This window comes from Nyctereutes procyonoides, unplaced genomic scaffold, assembly GCF_905146905.1.
Source record: "Nyctereutes procyonoides isolate TBG_1078 unplaced genomic scaffold, NYPRO_anot_genome, whole genome shotgun sequence".
Taxonomy (NCBI): domain Eukaryota; kingdom Metazoa; phylum Chordata; class Mammalia; order Carnivora; family Canidae; genus Nyctereutes; species Nyctereutes procyonoides.
Window position 1 is genome coordinate 12,130,824 of NW_026575044.1, and position 19,195 is coordinate 12,150,018.

Consider the following 19,195-nt stretch of genomic DNA (forward strand, 5'->3'; position numbering starts at 1 on the left):
GCTCACCAAGCATGATGCATGTTCACCAGGGTCAGTGCACGCTCACTGGAGATGGTGCAGGCTCACTGGGGACAGTGTGTGCTCACCGGGGACAGTATATGGTGGGGCCTCCCCGCTGAGCATGGATGTTTCTGTGGAAAGTGTTGGCTACATGCAAAGGTCTTGAGACACATAAAACTGGTTAAGAGTCAAAAATTCAATGGTTTGGTACATGTGTTTATTTCTCATTCTTCTCACAGAGCAGTGCAACCTGCATTGTGATCCAGTGACTAGGAGGTCTCCTTGTGGATAAATACACTGATGTTAGAAAGTTCGAGGGTAAGCCAGTAGTTGTCAAAATTCTTGACCGCTCAGGTGTCTGATAAACTGGACATTCAAATGTGTAGAATTCTGAATCTCTCTGCTCAGAAGTATTTGCTCTTTCAGTAGAAATCTTAAAACAAAACAAAACAAAACAAAACAATAGTCATAAGCAAACCATGTGCTAGATCTGGGGGACAGTTGTAAAATGCATGCGTTTTTGGTCAGTGGTTCTGTGGCTGCGTATTCGGGATACGCCAGAGACTCGAACTTGCCGAGTGACCGTCATGACGTCACGGTACATAGTCTGGAGAAGCAGCATTGGATGTTGGTATAGCATCTACTTCAGATGTTAGCAGTCAGTATGCTGGGCTATTTTAAGTGTCGTTTGCCATCTGAAGTATTTATCACACGTCCTACTGAGGCCACAGGAGTGGGGTTGGACGTGCCTGGCAGCCCTGAGGGAAAGCCAGGAGGGCTGACTCCTGACCAAAAGGTAGGTGGTTACCTTTGTTGGCAAGAAATAGATTTCAGGAAAATCGCAGCATAGCTCACGAGGCAGCGAGTCTTCTAGTGCATTTTGTTCATGATTCCACCTGGCTCCCTCGATGAATAAGCCAAAAATGTGAACTCCCACGTGTGTGCGGTCCGTGCCCTGCCGTAGGAGAAGTGGTGTCAGTGGCTCCCCGGCGCGATGCTTCCTTGAACAGAAGATCTCTCGGGTGGGGGGTCCCTCCCAGCCCGGCCCTGCTGGTCCTCCCAGGTTCCCGTCCTCCCAGGGGTACGGTCGTCCTTCCTGGTCCCTGGGGGCCGTGACTCTTGTGACTCTGACATGGTCCCAGGGCTTCTGCATGTCAGCACAACCACCCAACACCAGAAGCATCTACATCAGGTGCAGTGCACGGCCACCAATGCCCCTCTGTTTGTTTGTTTGTTTATTTATTTTTGGCCCTCGGTTTAATTCCCAGGTATGCATCCAAGGAAAATGAGTATCCGTGTCCATCCAAAGACAGAGTCAGCAGATCGCAACAGTCCTCCACAGACGTCAACCCTCAGCCCATCGCGGGGGAGAACCTGTGGTACGTGATTAGCACAACAGGACACTCCAGAGCCACCAACAGAAGCACCCGTTCCTATGCATGCTGCAGGGACGAGTCTCACACTGACTGGGAGCAAGAGCAGCCAGACCTGAGGAGGGGGCCCACTGCGCGGTCCCGCCCCGGAAGTGGGGGGGTGGGGGCGGAGGCGGGGCCGCGGGTGGGGTGGCCCAGGGACGTGCCCTGGCGGGGGTGCGAGCCAGGCAGAGGGCAGAGAGCAGGATGCCTGCGCTCCTCATACTGTGCCTCGGGGAGTAAACACAAACCTGTGAAGAGCAAATAAATGGGAAACAGAAACTGAAGGCCAACAAAACACCATTACAGTTAATAAAGGCAAATTTGGTATATTTGAAGAAGGTAAATGAAGTAGACAAACTTGGCCAGTTTAAATTAGAAAAAAATTAGAAATGAGCAGAAGAATGTGTCATAACGAATTAGGGGGTGCCCTGGGGCTCAGGCGGTCAAGTGTCTGTTTTCGGCTCCGGTTGCGATCCTGGGGTCCTGGGATGGAGCCCCACGGAGTCAGGCTCCCTGCTCAGCAGGGCATCTGCTTCTCCCTCTGCCCCTCCCCTTGCTCTCTTTCTCTCTCTCTCTGTCAAATAAATAAAATCTTAAAAAAAAATAAAGGATTTGGTTCCCAGGACCACCTTGCAGGCTCAGGGTAAGGACTTGCCTCCCCAGCCGAATCCCCAGAGGGCTTGTGCTAATGAGATGGCTCAGGATGGGGGCTGGCGGGCTCAGAAGGAGCCAACAGGAGATTGGGGTGGTGGGGGGACATGGAGCCAGTGACATCAACCAGCCTCCGGGGCTGGGGGAAGCCATGAGGGCAGTGATTCAGCCAATAGGGCTACATTAGGAAACCCCAGTGGAAACTCTCAAGACTGAAGCTTGGGTGAGCTTCCTGGGTGGGCAGCACTCTCCTGTTGTTACATGTTGACACCAGGGGGAACAGGGCCTGAGGACATGGAAGACTGATGTTTGGGACCCTCCCAGGCCTAGATTCTGCCCCATGTGTCTCTTCCTTTGGCTAGTTCTGATTTGTATCCTTTTGCTATAATAAAACTGTAAGTATAGTGTTTTCCTGGAGTTCTACGATCTTCCTAGCAAATTATTAAACCTGAGGGTGGTTTTAGGAAACCCCAAACTTGCAGCTGGTGTCAGAAGTCTTGGATGTAACAGCCTCGGAGGACTGTGTCCTTAATCTCCAGCATGGCTAAGCCCAGGTAGAGAGCTAATATAGAGAGGAAGATGTAGGGCATTACAAACCCTATTCACAATAGCATAATTACAAAACAGGAAAACAGTATAAACATAAATTTCTAAGATCAATGTGAAGAAAAACCTGAATAAATGGAAAGATAAACCATGTTTCTATATGGAGAGATTCAATACTAAAGAGATAACCATTCTCTCCCAAATTTATACATAAATGTCCAGCAAGCTAATCAAAATCCCAAGTTAAAAAATGAAATATAGGGATCCCTGGGTGGCGCAGCGGTTTGGCGCCTGCCTTTGGCCCAGGGCACGATCCTGGAGACCCGGGATCGAATCCCACGTCGGGCTCCCGGTGTATGGAGCCTGCTTCTCCCTCTGCCTATGTCTCTGCCTCTCTCTCTCTCACTGTGTGCCTATCATAAATAAATAAAACAAAAAAAATTAAAAAAAAATGAAATATAAAAGGCCTACTGTCAAATTCATCTAGAAGAGAAAGCATGCACAAGTCATTTTCAAAAGAAACAATGAATTCATGGATTTGAAGACACGCTTATGTCAATACTGCCCAAAGCGATTACAGAGTCAGTGCTATATCTATCCCCATCAAAATCCCAAAATCCCAATAACAAAATCTATTCTAAAATTCATAAGGAATTTCAAGGACAACCAAGTAAACAAGATAATCCTGAAGAAAAATGCTGGAGCTCTTACACTTCTTGATTTCAAAGCTTATGATAAAGTGATGGTGATCAAAACAGTGTGCTATCGTTAAAAAAAAAAATGAACATATAGAGCAATGGGATGGAATAGAGAACCCAGAAATAAACATTGACATATGTGTTCAAATGATCTGCAATAAAGGTGCTATGATATTCAATGTGGAAAGAACAAGTCTCTTCAGTAAGTGGTACTGGGAAAATTAGACATCACCCACCCCATAGAGCATGACCTTATGTCTAAACATTAATTCAAAATGGATCAAAGACTGAAACTTAAGAGCTAACACATGAAACTCTCAGAGGAAAACAGAGCAGAAAAGCTTCGTGATATGGGGCTTTTTGGTAGTTTCTTGGTTGTGACAGCAGAAGCACAACAGAAGAAATAGTACATACACTGTGCTACATCACAATTAACAATTTTTGTGCATCAAAGGATGCTGTCCCAGAATGGAGAGGTAACCCACAGGACAAAGAAAAATACTCATGCATACTGTAAGAGATTAATATCCAGCATACCTAAGGAACTCCTACAACTTAACAACAAAAAATCCTGGTGAAAAAAAAATGGCCAAAGAGCTTGAACAGACTTTCGCCAAAGAGGACACACAGAGGGCCAATGAGCACACCTCAAGTTGCTCAGCATCCTGAATCACTAGGGAAATGCAGATGCAAACCTCAGTGAGATACCACCTCACAGCCACTGGGATGGCTACTATCAAAACCTAGAAAATGACAGGTATTGGCAAGGATATAGGGAAGGGAACCCCTAGTGCCCTGTTGGTGGGAATGCAGACTGGTGCCACCACTTGGGAACAGTATGGAGGCTCCCCAGAAAGTTGAACAGAATTGCCAAATAATCTAACAATCCCAATCCTATACATATACCCAAATTAATCAAAAGCTCAAATCCTTGTGCACCCACGTTCAAGGAAGCAGTGTTTATGGTAGAAGGAGGGAGCAATCCTGGTGACACTGGCAGGTGGCAGCGTGGTGCAGTGCCCTCAAACCCCTGTGCAAAGCCCTTCACCCAACGTGGCTGTACTTAAGAGATGAGGCCTCTCGGGGAGCAATTAATTAAGGTCAAGTGAAGTCACATGGGTCGGGGCCTGATCCACCAGGATTAGCGTCCTCCTTGAGAAGAGACCAGAGAGCTCACTCACTTTCTCCACTGATCTACACTAAGGAAAGTTCTGGAGACAGACAGTGAATGTGCACAATGTCACAGAACTGTACACTTAGAAATAGTTAAAATGACGGTTTTACATTATGTATATTTTGCCACAATAAGAAGTGGGAAAAAGTAATAATTCTCTTAAAGAAAAAAAAGTACAAAGAAGGATCTGCACAAACTGCTCATGCAGCACCCGGCTCAGGGGAAGGCAGGAGTGAGGCTGGTGAGGAAGTGACTGGACATACGGACATGTACTCCAATGTTTTAAGCAGGCTAGTACCTTTTTTTTTTTAAGATGTTATTTATTCATTCAGGAGAGACACAGAGAGGGAGAGAGGCAGAGACACAGGCAGAGGGAGAAGCAGGCCCCATGCAGGGAGCCCGACGTGGCACTCGATCCTGGGTTTCCAGGATCCCGCCCCGGGCTGAAGGTGGCACTAAACCGCTGAGCCACCCGGGCTGCCCGGGGTAGTACCTTAAAGGCTCTCCTGACGATGTTGAGTTTCTTCTGGATGATTATGGAGAACTCCTCATCTTTGATGTCAGTGGTGTCCGAGGTCACATGGTGGGTAAAAGTGAGGGCGTCTATAGAGATTCCCTGGGACTTTCCATAGTCTTGAAGCACAGCAGTAAGAAAGGCTTTGGAGAAAAACACCCAAGCAGTTCCCAGTGAGTCGGGGGAGTCAGGGGCTGAGTATGCCCTAGGGGTTCCCTGGGGTCTGAGAGAGCAGTGTTGATGGACTCCATCCTCCTGGCAACAGAGCTGGGTCCCAGAGACAGTAGAAGACCGGAGCATGTCAGAGTCTTTCTCAGGAAGTGGCGTTCAGACATGGGGAGAGGGAAGCACATCTGCCCTGGAGTTGCTAAGCGGTGGGGGGGCTGTTTCTACCTTTGGTTGCATGAAAAGTGCTGTGTACAGCTGAGAAAAAGGAGACCAAGGCAGTGCAAACAGAGCTAAGAGATGAGGAGGAGGCTGAGAGTAGCACAGAGGACAGTCACCTGGAACCATCCATTCCTGAAGCCAACAGCCTTGGCTTCCTCTTTACTCATATGAGCCTATATTTACTCTGTTTTGCTCAAGCAAGTCTGGATCACACTGTGTCTGATTACCAACACTCTTAACGTGGATCCTAACAGTTCTTGCAGCTACTGTTCTTGTCTAATCCACCCTGCATTTTGCCTGGACCCTCATCCTACTTCTGAATCCTGTCACAGCCCTGCCCAGAACCTGTCCTGGCAGTCTTCACAGAGTGAATTCTAGGGCCTTCACTGGGCCACCGAGCCCCCATCACGCTGGTCCATGTCCTCTGCTCGTGGCTGCGGGAATGACCCGCTGAGACAGGGCACCTCCTATGTGTCCTTGAGCCTGCCTCCTGCCTGGATGGCCATTCTCATCCTTTGCCTATAACTGTCTGAGACCCCAGAAGCCGTCAGTGCCGGCAGGTCAGAGGGGCCCTCGCCCTCCTCCATGCGCCTCAGGGCTCTGCGCTGAGGCGCATGTGGATGCGCTGTGGATGCCGTTAGGCCTCTCTGGTGGCAGGTGCCACACGGGGTCTGCAGTGCTGGGCGGTGCTGCCCCGTGGTGTGTGGAGCCTCCATCTCTCCTGCAATCCAGCCCTGCACAACTGCGCACCGGCCACTGCATTGTCTTCCCCGATTGTCTTAGACATGACAGGTGGCTAGTGGCTATCCCCTTGCTGCCCATCACGTGGCTCCACCCTGGGTCTCTATGTCAGTAAAGGGTGTCAGCCTCCACCAGCTGTGGGAGCCAGAGAGCCAGGGGCCAGCGTACACACTCTATCCCTCAGGGTCCCCCCCCCCGGGCCCCCCCAGCTCCTGCCTGGAGACCAAGCAGACCCACCCTGGCTCCTCCCCGGCCTGACCATGGTTGTGGCCCCTTGGCTGCAGGGGACAGACTCCCTGGTGTGTCCCCAGCCTGCCCAGCGTCCCCACTGCACCCTGCCCAGTCACCCTTCCCACACTGGGGGACTCCCAGTTTGTGCCACGGTCACACACAGGGATTTCCAAGTCACACAAGCCAAGGTCTTATCTTGGCTCAGGTGTGTCTGGTCCTGGGAGTATGGGGAAACTCTGTAACTTCTCTGCCATGGTTCTCCTCTCTGAGAACAGGAGTGACAATATTCAGGACCCTGTAAGATGGTCAGGAGCGCTGAATGAGCAAGTGTCTACCAAGTCCTCAGAGCAGCCCGTGGCTCCCCATCAGGGCCGTATCAGGGTGGGATCTCCATCCTCCTGCCTGTTGCACTGCACACTACCTTACGGGCAGCCAGGTCTTTCCTGAGGAGCCTCCCTGACTTCAGCTCGGGGCCCTGTGCTCTGTTCCAAAGCCGTTCCTTTGTTTATTTATGCATATGTTATCCGCTCAGAAAGTCACTTAATCATTCTTCAAATATTTCCCAAGAGATTTTTTTAGGTGCTGGGGGCTAGTAGATGTGAGGGGTATGGCAGGGCATTAGGACACACCTGGGTCTGCCCTCATGGTGCTTAGGACCTAGCCATGCCCGTCTACCACTCCCATAACCCCCAAACACATGCTGTGGTGACATGTTCTGCTGGGACGCCTTTCCTTCCTGCTGGATGTCTATGCTGAGCATGGTGCCCAAGACCCAGCGCCATTCATTCATAAAGGAGTGAAATGGCCAAAGCACACATGCACTCCCTTGGGGAGTACCCATCTGCAGCAGTCCCAGTGAAGTGCAGTGGCCCCTGAGAGGGGTGTGGGGTCAGCCTCTGACATCCCAGAATCAGCCTCCTATAGATGACATGACACGGCCGGCCAGGTGTAGGTGTGCTCTGAGGAGGATGGTCTAGTTTAGCATGGAGGGAAGTAGGAGTGAGGAAAGGAAGAGAGTGGGAGGGAGAAGAGACCGCCCAGGTGCGGGTACCTGCAGGGTGCACTCACCTTGTGGAAAGAAGAAAGCTGGGAGCCAGTATCTTGCAGGAAATCCTTCAAAGAAATCACTGTTCTTATCATTGGGATATTTGGGGCTTTGGGCAGGTGATGGAATAGAAAGATTCGAGACTGTGATAAATCTCATATACCTGTTGGAGGCAGAGCATGGGCAGAGAGGTCAGGGCACCACCATTGCACGCTTTCCCACCACCATCCCTCTGAGGTCCTTCCTTTCCATCTCAAGCTCTCCCACTCAGGACCCAATCTCATACTTTAGTGGAGACCAACTATGATTCACACATGCGGGAAGGCCATGGATTTGGGTGATAAGGGGTGCTGCTCCATGCTGGAGGTCCTGGCTGTGCCCTAAGGCATCTATTCCAGAGTTGCTGGTTTCTATAAGAGGAGATGCCCCAGCACTCACTTAGAGTTAAATGGCACAAAACACAGTTTGGTACAAACTTTGGAACTGGATTTTCTGGGTTCAAATCTTAATACTTCCACTGTCTGGTTGCAAAGCACTTGGCAAGCTACTTCAAGTCTTTGTGGCTCTGTGTGCTCATCTCTACAATGAGGGTGATGATGAAGGATGGTACCCCCTGTGTGTCACAGGGCTACTGTGACAGTGACATGACTCCTTGAGTATTGGCTGCTCTCATGCTGTTCAGGTTATTTCAATTTGTGTGTTAAACACATTTAAAAAAACTAATTCTCATTTCCTTTCACATTTCTCCCTGCTGGTTTCCTGGGACACAGTGCAGAATCACAGAAGGACACATGCACGAGGTGCAGGCCACGGAGTCCTTCAAGTGGACAGGCCACGGACAGGACTCTCAGCATCCCATGTCTCCAGGGCTTCATCCTAAACTGAAAATAACACTTCTTCCCCCTTGCTTAATTCACATGTTGCTCTGAGAACCCCAAAGGCCAAGCTCTAAGCCACAGTAAGAGATATAAAGCGGCTTTCATCCATACCGATGATGTATTGCAGTATAAGCCATTTTGGCCCAAGTATTGAAGAAATTCAGTCGTTGGATGAGATCATTAACCCAGGAACTCAGGGACTTACAGGACTTGTAGGCATGTTTCTGTTGGGATTTAGAGATAGGTACATCATATTTTTTGTTGTCATTAAAATTTATTTTGGGGGTCATTGGGAGCATATCTGTGAACTTGTACTCAATTTCCAAGGAAAAATAACTTGGCAGAAGGATGCCATTTTCTAGCTGAGAGCACATGAGAAATATGAAAACTAATACCCAGGGGATCCCTGGGTGGCTCAGTGGTTTGGCGCCTGCCTTTGGCCCAGGGCGCGATCCTGGAGTCCTGGGATTGAGTCCTGCGTCGGGCTCCTGGCATGGAGCCTGCTTCTCCCTCCTCCTGTGTCTCTGCCTCTCTCTCTCTCTATGTCTATCATAAATAAATAAATAAATAAATAAATAAATAAATAAATAAATAAATAAATAAATAAATAAATAAATAAATAAATATAAAAAAAAAACTAATACCCAGGAAAAGAAGCATTATCTTAACTGTGTTTTGGACAAAACACCTGACATTTCCAACCTGGCTGAAGGCTTTTTATCACTCTCCTCAAGTCCTTTGGTCTGCTCCTTTCCCCTTCTCTGGGCAGCTTAACTTCACAAGCAGTTAAATGTTAGCAATTTCAACTCCCCAGCCTTCCCCTATACCAAATCCGACAAACCCATCTACTGCCTACTGTTGAATCATCTGTCCTTCTAGTTCTGAGTCAAGCAGACCTGCCATGCTCTGCAAAGCCTTTCTGGAGTTTGCCTCTCTTCAGTAGCTTCCGCTTTCCATTCTTCACCCTGTTTATTAACATGCCCTTCTATCCTAAATACACAACCATCCAACACTCAATCCTACTTGTTTTATTCTGAACAAAATACTAGCAAACTGAATTCAGGAACACATTAGAAGGATCATAAACCCTGATCAACTGGGATTCACCCCAGGATGCAAGGATGGCTCGACATATGGGAATCAATAAATGTGACACACCACATAAACAGAATGAAGGAGGGGCGTCTGGGTGGCTCAGTGGTTGAGCATCTGCTCAGTGGTGGAGCATCGGCTCCTCAAATTAGGCATAGAAGGAATGTTCCTCAGCATAATAAAGGCTACAGATGACAAGGCCATAGCTAGCATCATACTGAATGGTCAAAGGTTAAAAGCCTTTCCTCTAGGATCAAGAACAAGACAAGAAGCCCACTCTCACCATTTCTATTCAACGTAGTATAGAAAGTCCTAGCCATAGCAATTGGGCAAGAAAAAGAAACAAAAAGCATACAAATTCGGAAGGAAGAAGTAAAATGGTCTCTACAGATGACATCATCTTAGATATAGAAAACCCTAAAGACCCCCCAAAAACTGTTAGAATAAACGAAATCAGTAAAGTTGCAGGATATAAAATCAACATAGAGAAATTAATTACATTTCCACATATTAACAACAAACCATCTGAAAGAGAAATTAAGAAAGCAATCCTATCTATAATAGCATCAAAAATAACAAAATACTTAGGGCTAAATTTAAACAAGGAGGTAAAAGATCTATATATTAAAAAACTGTACAAAATTGATGAAAGACGTTGAGAAAGTCACAAACGGAAATATTTCTTGTCTTCTAGGATTGGAAGAATATTGTGAACATGTCTATCTATCCCAAGTGTCTACAGATTCAATACAATCCTGATCAAAATTCCCATGGCATTTTTCTCAAAGTTTCCTAAAATTTGTATGGAACTACAAAACACACTACATATCCAAAGCACTTCTAAAAAAGAAGACCCAAGCTGCAGGCATCACACTTCTTGATTTTGAGTTCTATTACAAAGTGGTAGTGCTAAAAACAGCATGGTACTGGCATAAAAATAGGCACATAGATCAGAACAGAATAGAGAGCCCAGACAAATTCAGTGATATATGGTCAACTAATTTTTGACAAGGGTGCAAAGAACACAAACTGGGGTAAGAACAGTCTCTTCAACAAATGAAGCTGAGAAAACTGGTTATCCACATGCAAAACAAGGACATAAGATCCCTATCTTACACCATTCAAAAAGTAGAAATGGATCAAACACTTAAATATGAAATCTGAAACCATAAAACTTATAGAAGAAAATATATGGAAAAAGATCCTTGACATTGGTCTTGTCAATGATTTATTGGATAAGACACCAGAGCACAGGAAACAAAAGCTAAAATAAGCAAGGGGGACTATACTCCTTCTGCACAGCAAAGGAAACAATCAATAAATTGGAAAAGCAACTTATAGAATCAGAGAAAATATTCACAAGCCATATATTTGACAAGGGGTTAAATCCAAAATATACAAAGCACTCATCCAAACTCAATAGCAAAAAAAAAAAAAAAAAAAAAAAAAAAAAAACAAACTCCAATTTAAAAAAATGGCCAAAAGGGCCTGAAGAGCCATTTTCCTAAGGAGATATACAAATTGCCAACAGGTACATGAAAAGGTGCTCCACATCACTAGTTACCAGGGAAATGCAAACCAAACCACAAGGAGATAGCACCCTCTATCTGTTAGGATGGTCATCATCAAAAAGATAGGTGATGACAAATATTGATGAGAATGTGGAAAAGGGAAACCCTTATACATTGTTGGTGGGAATTTAAAATGGTTCAGTCATTTATTTTATTTTAGAGAGAGAGCAAGCATGCCTGCATGAGTGGGGAGAGGGGTAGAGAGGGAGAGGGAAAGAATCTCAAGCAAAGTTCATGTTGATTGTGGAGCCTGACATGGGGCTTCATCTCCTGACGTTGAGATCATGACCTGAGCTGAAACCAAGAGTCAGATGCTTAAGTAACTGAGGCACCCAGGTGCCCCTAAAATGATTCAATCATTATGGAAAACTGTATGGAATTTCTCAGAAATTAAAAATTGAACTACCACATGACTCAGCAGTCCCACTCTGATATATGTGTGTGTGTATGCATGTATATACACATATACATATGTATATATACACATGTATGTATGTACATATATACACATATGTATACATATACACACACATATACATACACACACACACACACACACACATACACACGAAGGAACTAGAATCAGTGTTTTGAAGCTGCCTGCCCCCAGCCCACTGCTAGGGCCACAGTCAGACTGGCGTGTGGTCATCTTCCCCTCTCCCTGGGGCGGGACTCACTTTGGAGTGGGGCTGGCCCCTATCCCAGCTATTCTCACACTGCCAGGGTGGTGGCACAGCTTTGGATGGACCCTTGCCAAGGGCATGTTGGAGCTGCAGATCTGCAGAAGAGCCAGGGTGTGGGGTGCGCAGTGTTAGCAATGTCTGCAGGGTCTGCTGTCGGGGTCAGGTGGGGGCTGCAGTGGAGGACTGGCTGGAGGGGATGTATATGTGAAGATGAGTATAGGAGCAGGGTGCACTTATGCATCCTAGGTGGTGAGTGATGAAGCCGTGCTGGTTCCCATGGTTGTCTGCAGACTCATGGAAGGGAGATGGTGCCAGCTCCTTTGTTCCTGGAGGGGTCTCCCAGGACCTCCAGGAGAGGCTCTGTGATTAGTAAACAAATCTCTCTCCCATATGCTTCAACTGTTCTTCAAACCGCTTCTGTGCAATTATCTCCATAGGCTATTTTTTGTTCTGTTTCTTTAAGGGCAGGGACTCAATTTCCTCTCTCCCCCACTGATTTTTAAAGTCACAGGTGTTAAGCCCATTGATTTTAAGACCTGGCAAAGTTAGGCCCCTCTGATTTTCAAAGCTAAATGTTCTGGGGATTTGTCTCTGCTCTATGGGTCCCCCATACCTGGGGGTCCACTCCTCTTCCCTCTCTGCCTGGCCGCACTCCTCCCTCCCATGGACTGTCTGCACATCCTCAGAAACCCTTGCCAAGTCAGTCCTTGTTATTCATGAATTACATCTTTGCAAACTTGACTGCTTCATAAAAAATATATTTTTAAAGATTTTATTTATTTTACGGGGAGAGAGCACCAGTATGGGGAGGGACAGAGAGAGAGAACCTCAGGCTGATTCTTTGCTGAGCACAATGCCTGTCATGGGACTCGATCTCACAACCAATGAGATCATGACCTGAGCCGAAATCATGAGTCTGATGCTCAACTGACTGAGCCACTCAGGTGCCCCTAAAAATATTTCTAACTCCAAAATTGTACCACTGGTGCTTTGGTAGTCATTTACACACATATGTAGAGTGGCAAAAAATTTCAGTCCCCTACCAGCACATTCCCAACTGAGACTTTTCAAAAAGGTGATATTCTGCTTCTTGTTTTTTCTTTCCATGATCTATTTAGTGCTACAGTTTTCATATTTTTTTGCTTTTTGTTGGTGATTTTACTGCTTAAAATGGCTCCAAGCATAGTGCTAAACTTCTACCTGGTGTTCCTCCACAGAAGAAGGCTGTGATGTACTTCATGCAGAAAATACACATGTTAGATAAGCTTTGCTCACTCCTGAATTATACTGCTGTTGGCCATGAGATATTAATGATTCAATACTACATAGATGTCTTTACGCAAACATACATAAAACAAGATTATTTATTGATTGGGTGACAAAAATGTGATCAGAAGCAATAGTTCGGTGTTCACTAGTGCAGTGTTCATGGCCACTTAACTACTGCAAATAAGGAAAATCAACTATATATGCGTATATATGTGGGGAGAGAGAACTGGAAGAAAACAGAAAAATAACAAATTTTCCCTGGGTGATAGAATTATGAGTGTTTTTTTTTAAAGATTTTATTTATTTATTTGACAGCACAAACAGGGGGAACTACAGAGGGAGAGGGAGAAGCAGACTTCCTCTGTGCAGGGATCCTGACACAGGGATCAATCTCAAGACCCTGGGATTATGACCTGACTGACTGAGCCACCCAGACACCTTAAGTGATTTCTATTTCTGCCTTATCCTTTCTATATTTTCATACTTCTACAATGAGAATATATTGCTATTTGTAGACAGAAAAAAATTGAATGACACTCATAAACTAAAAATTAAAAATAAAAGATGAAATGATTCCTGGGCCTTTGCCTTAAGCAGAAAACCAAATTTTAGAAACACAAAAATTATTAGAACAAGAATAAAATCAGCCATGAAGTTCTTGCAGCATGGAGTAGGAAATGAACAAGGATTGTTGAAAAGGTAACACAATGTTGAAAACAAAACTATTGCTCCAGAAGTTAAATTCTCCTTTTATATTAGCCCTCCCTCAAACCCTGAAGCCCACACCAGATTAAAAACCTATATAGACACATTAAAGGATGCATAACATCATTTGTCATCAGGAAAATACATATCAAAACCACAATGAGATACAACTTCACATCTACCAGGATGAGTAGAATCAAAAAGGCAGATAATAACAAACATTGCAAGGATATGGAGAAATTGGAATCCCTGTATACTGCTCCTGGGAATGTAAAATGGTGTGGCCACTTTGGAGAATAGTCTATAAGTTCCTCAAAAAGTTACACAGCACTACCATTGAACCTCACAATTCCACTCCTAGGTATATACCCAAGAGAAATCACAACATTGCCACATAAAAACTTTCTATGAATGTTCATAGAAGTATTACTCCTAATAGCCAGAAGATAGAGACAATGCCAACATTCCCGATGAATGGACAAACAGAATATGGTAGGTACACAGACATGGATAGACACAAACACATGAATACAGCGGAATGTTATTCAGCCGTCAAAAGAACCGAAGTACTGGCACACACTACAGCATGGATTAGCCTGGATAACAGGATGCTGAGTCAGTGGTGGCAGCCACAGGAGACCACACATTATAGGATTACATTCATGGGAAATGTCCAGAGCAGGCAAATCCATAGAGGCAGAAAGCAGATTAAGGATTGTCTAGACGAAGTGGAAAGAACAGCCCTGGATTAGATCTAGGAAAAGTAGGAAGAGACGATGGCTGGTCTAGACAACACCAACCCAAAGGGGAGGAAAGAGCAGAGGAGCCAATGAGGAGAACCAGAGATTAGGATAGAAAGTGGTCATGGAAGCCAGGGTGAGAGAGGGCAGAGGTGACCTGCAGAAAACAGATGCAAAGCAGGACAGGGGCAGGGGCTGGGAGTGGGGAGGGGTGTGGAATCATGAACAGGAAAAGTAGACAGTGCCAAAGATGATAAGTTCAGAGACAGTGGGAAGAGGGGGCAGTTGCTGGTAAAGTTGTCAGGAAACTGGACGATAAAAGGAGGTCACAGAGCGAGGGCTGAGGGCCTCTCTCCTCCCCCACAACACAGAGCGTTTTAAAATTAACGAATAATTGGCAAATATAATTGTATATGTTGAAAATATACTATGTGATGATTGATAAACACTATAGAGTGATTACCAAGGTGAAGATAACGAACGTGGTCATCACATACCACAGTTAACATGATTACTCTTGTTTGTGTGATGGTGAGGATGCTCATCTACTTGCAGCAGCATCCAAGTGCATGGCATTGCATTATCATCTGTGGTCATCATGCTGTCCCCCTGCTCCTTTCAACTGATTCTTCTAAAAATATGTGCCCCTGACCACCACCACCTCTGCCTCCCCTCACCCACCCCTAGCCCACCCCATCCTGTTCTCTGTCTTCACAAAACTGGCTTTCTTGTTTTAGATTCCACACAGAAGTGATCCATCATTTACCTTCCTCTGTCTGGCTTATTTCGCTTAGCATAGACACTGCAGTTTCACCTATGGTGTTGCAAATGGCAGGATTTCCTTCCCTTTTTATGGCTGAATAAATATGATTATGTGTATATACCATTTTTTTCTTTTTCCAGTCATTCATCAAAAGATACTTAAGCTATTTCCATATCTGGGCTGCAATGAACATGGGAATGTAGGTCCCCACTCCACCCACCAACAAAAGTTTCCAGGGGACAACACTGGGAGAGTGCTCTGCAGTTTGGTGCTACTTCATCTCTGGTAAATACCTGGTCTGACTCAGCTCAAGCCCAAGGTGGTCCCAGACTGGCCCACTAACACCACAGGGACCAGACCCTGACCACAACAGGTAGAGAGCTGACTGCAGGCAAACATGGCACAGCCACAACAAGGTGCATGCATCACACACAGAAGACACCTCAGGAGTGCTAGATTCTGGTGAACAGGCGACACTGCAGTGCAGGGTATGACAAGACCTCTTCTTTATCAGGCCACTACTTTCAAGAGCAGGAGACATAGCTGGCTTTTCTAACACATAGAAACAGACATGCAGAGTAGACAAAATGAGGAGAACGGAATATATCCCAAATGAAAGAATAAGACAAAATCACAGTAAGAGATCTAAGGGAAATGGAGAGAAGTAACAGGCCTGATAGAGAATATAGAGTAATGGTCACACAGATACTAGACTTGAGAAAAGGGTGGAGAACTCAGTGGGACCCTCCACAAAGATGGAAAACATAAGAAGAACCAATCAGGGGATCCCTGGGTGGCTCAGCGGTTTAGCGCCTGCCTTTGGCCCAGGGCGCGATCCTGGAGACCCGGGATCGAGTCCCACATCAGGCTCTCAGCATGGAGCCTGCTTCTCCCTCCTCCTGTGTCTCTGCCTCTCTTTCTCTCTCTATGTCTATCATAAATAAATAAATAAATAAATAAATAAATAAATAAATAAATAAACAAATAAATCTTAAAAAAAGAAGAACCAATCAGAGATGAAGAACTCAATAAATGAAATAAAAAATACACTAGATGGAATGAATAGACTAGGGCAAGCAGAAGAATGGATCAGCAACTTGGAGGATAGAGTAATGGAAAGCAATCAAGCTGAGTAAGGGAGAGAGAAAGAGAGAAAAAGAAAAAGAATAGATTCAGGGAACTCAGAGACGCTGTCAAGCACAACAGTTGCATTATAGGAATCCCAGAAGGAGAAGAGAGAGAAAAGGTGGGCAGAAAATATATTTGAAGAAATAATAATTGAAAACTTCCTGAATTTGGGGAAGGAAAGAGAAATCCAGATCCTAGAGACACAGAGAGCCCCCAACAAAACCAACCCAAAGAGGTCTGCACCAAGACACAGAGTGAATAAGATGGCCAAAAGTAGTGCTAAAGAGAGAAGTAAGCAGTTACATACAAGGGAAACCCCATAAAGCTATCAGTGGATTTTTCAGCAGAAACTTTGATTACCTCCTTTTGCTCCCTTCTGGCCTGAGAAGTGCTAAAAGCAAAAATCTGTAGCCAAGAATACTCTTTCCAGAAAGGCTATCATTCAGGATAGGACAAAGAAAAACATTCTCCAAACAAAAATGAAACGAATTCATGACCACTAAACCAGCCCTACAAGAAGTGACAAAGGGGACTCTGAGTGTAAAGGAAAGACCATAAGCAGGAGCAAGAAAAGCAGGAAACACAAGAGAAGTAAAAATAGGAATCATGTAAAAATCTGTCAAGGGATTTACAAAATAAGATCCTCTTATATGTTGCCATATACATAAGTCATGAAGAGAAGTAAAAATTTAGTGATTTTGGAACAGGCTCAAAATTAAGACACCATCAACTTAATATAGACTTAATATAGATTGCCATACACATAAGATGTTATATACAAACTGAATGGCAACCACAAATCAAAAACTGCTAACAGAGGGGCACATGGGTGGCTCAGTCAGTTAAGCACGTGACTCTTGATTTCAGCTCAGGTCATGATCTTGGGGTTGTGAATTCGAGCCCCATGTCTGGCTCTGCACTGGGTATAGAGTCTACTTAAGATTCTATCTCTCCCTCTTCCCCTCCCCCTTGCTCTTTCTATTATAAAAACAAACCCCACAAATGACTGGTAATAGATGTGCAAAAAACAAAGAGAAAGAAATCCAAGTATATCAATAAAGAAAACCAACAAATTGAGAGAAGAGAGCAAGAGAAGAAAGGAACAGAGAAGAATTACAGAAACAACCATAAAATGAGTAACAAAATGGCAATAAGTACATAACTATCAGTAATTACTATGAATGTAAATGGACTAAATGCTCCAATGAAAAGACTCAGGGTGGGACACCTGGGTGGCTCAGGGATTGAGTGTCTGCCTTTGGCTCAGGGCATGATCCTGGAGTCGCAAGATCCAGTCGCACATCAGGCTCCCTGCATGGAGCTTGCTTCTCCTCCCTCTGCCTATGTCTCTGCCTCTCTCTCTGTGTCTCTCATGAATATATCAATAAAATATTAAAAAAAGAAAAGACTTAGGGTTATGGAATGGATAAAAAAGCAAGACCCATCTATATGCTGCCTATAAGAGACTCTTTCACACCTAAAGACACCTGCAGATTGAAAATGAAGGGACACGAAAACATTTATCATACAAATGGAATGGAAAAGAAAGCCAGGGTAACAATTCTTATATCTAATGACACAGACCCTAAGACAAAGACTGTAATGAGACAAAGAAGGACACTATATATTCATAAAGAGGACAATCCTATAAGAAGATATAATAACTAAATATCTATGCACTCGACATGGGAACATCCACATGCATAAAGCAGCTAATAACAAACATGAAGCAAGAAATAGATAATACAATAGTATTAGGGGACTTACACCCACTTACGTCGGTGGACAGATCATCCAAACAGAAAATGAATAAAGAAACAGTGGCTTTGAAGGACACACTGGACCAGATGATCTAACAGACATATTCACAACATTCCATTCTCAAACAGCAGAATAAACATTGTTTTCAAGTGCACATGGAACATTCTTCAGAGTAGATCACATATTAGGCCACAAAACAGGTCTCAACAAATTCAAAGACTGAATCTGTATTCAGTCTGACTGTATCTTTTCTGACCACAGTGCTATGAAACTACATATTAACCATAAGAAAAAAATCTGGGAAGAACACAAATATATGAAGATTAAATACATGCTACTAAAATATGAATGAGTCAACTGATAAGTCAAAGAAGAAATAAAAAAATACATGGAGACAAATCAAAATGAAAATGTGACAGTCCCAAGTTTTTGGGACACAGCAAAAGCTGTTCTAAGGGGGAAGTTTATAGCAACACAGGCTACCTCAGGAAGTAAAAAAAAATCTCAAACAACCTTAACCTTATACCTAAAAGGTGCAGGAAAAAGAAGAACAAATAAAACTCAAAACCAGTAGAAGGAAGGAAATAATAAAGATTAGAGCAGAAATAAATGAACGAGAGATTACAAAAACAATAGAACAGATCGATGAAACCAGGAGATGGATTTTTGTAAAGATCAACAATATTGATTAAACTAGCCCAGACTCTTTAAAAACAAAAAAAAAAAAGGAGAGACAGAGAGAGTACTCAAGTAATCAAATCAACTAAAGAGGAGAAATAATAACTGGTACCACAAAATTACAAAGGATTATGAGAGAATATTATGTAAAATTATATGCCAATACATTGGACAACCTAGAAGAGATGGATAAATTCCTAGAAACATAGAACCTCCCAAGACTGAATCAAGAAGAATAGAAAATTTCAACTGATTTCTGATTCAATTTAGTTGCTGGTAATTAAATTAAAAAATTCCCAACAAACAAAAGTCCAGGACCCAACAGCTTCTCAGGGGAAATCTACCAAACATTTAATGAAGAGTTAATACCTATTCTTCTCAAACTATTCCAAAAAATACAAGAAGAAAAAGCTTCCAAAGTCATTCTGGGGGCAGCATTACCTTGATACCAAGACAAGATAAAAACCCCTCTCCCCAACCAAAAAAACAACCACAGGCCAATATCCATGATTAACATAGATGGAA

General features: G+C 44.3%; 1 protein-coding gene across 1 annotated transcript in view; it reads right to left on the minus strand.

Annotated features, from left to right (window-relative positions):
- Positions 1–217: 217 nt before the first annotated feature.
- The window catches only part of DNAH14 (dynein axonemal heavy chain 14), a 321,116-nt gene continuing 302,138 nt past the window's right edge, over positions 218–19,195 (minus strand). The window contains 5 exon segments of the mRNA XM_055324379.1: positions 218–433; positions 809–955; positions 4,978–5,141; positions 7,426–7,565; positions 8,392–8,504. Of these exon segments, the coding sequence (XP_055180354.1) occupies positions 218–433; positions 809–955; positions 4,978–5,141; positions 7,426–7,565; positions 8,392–8,504 (780 nt within the window).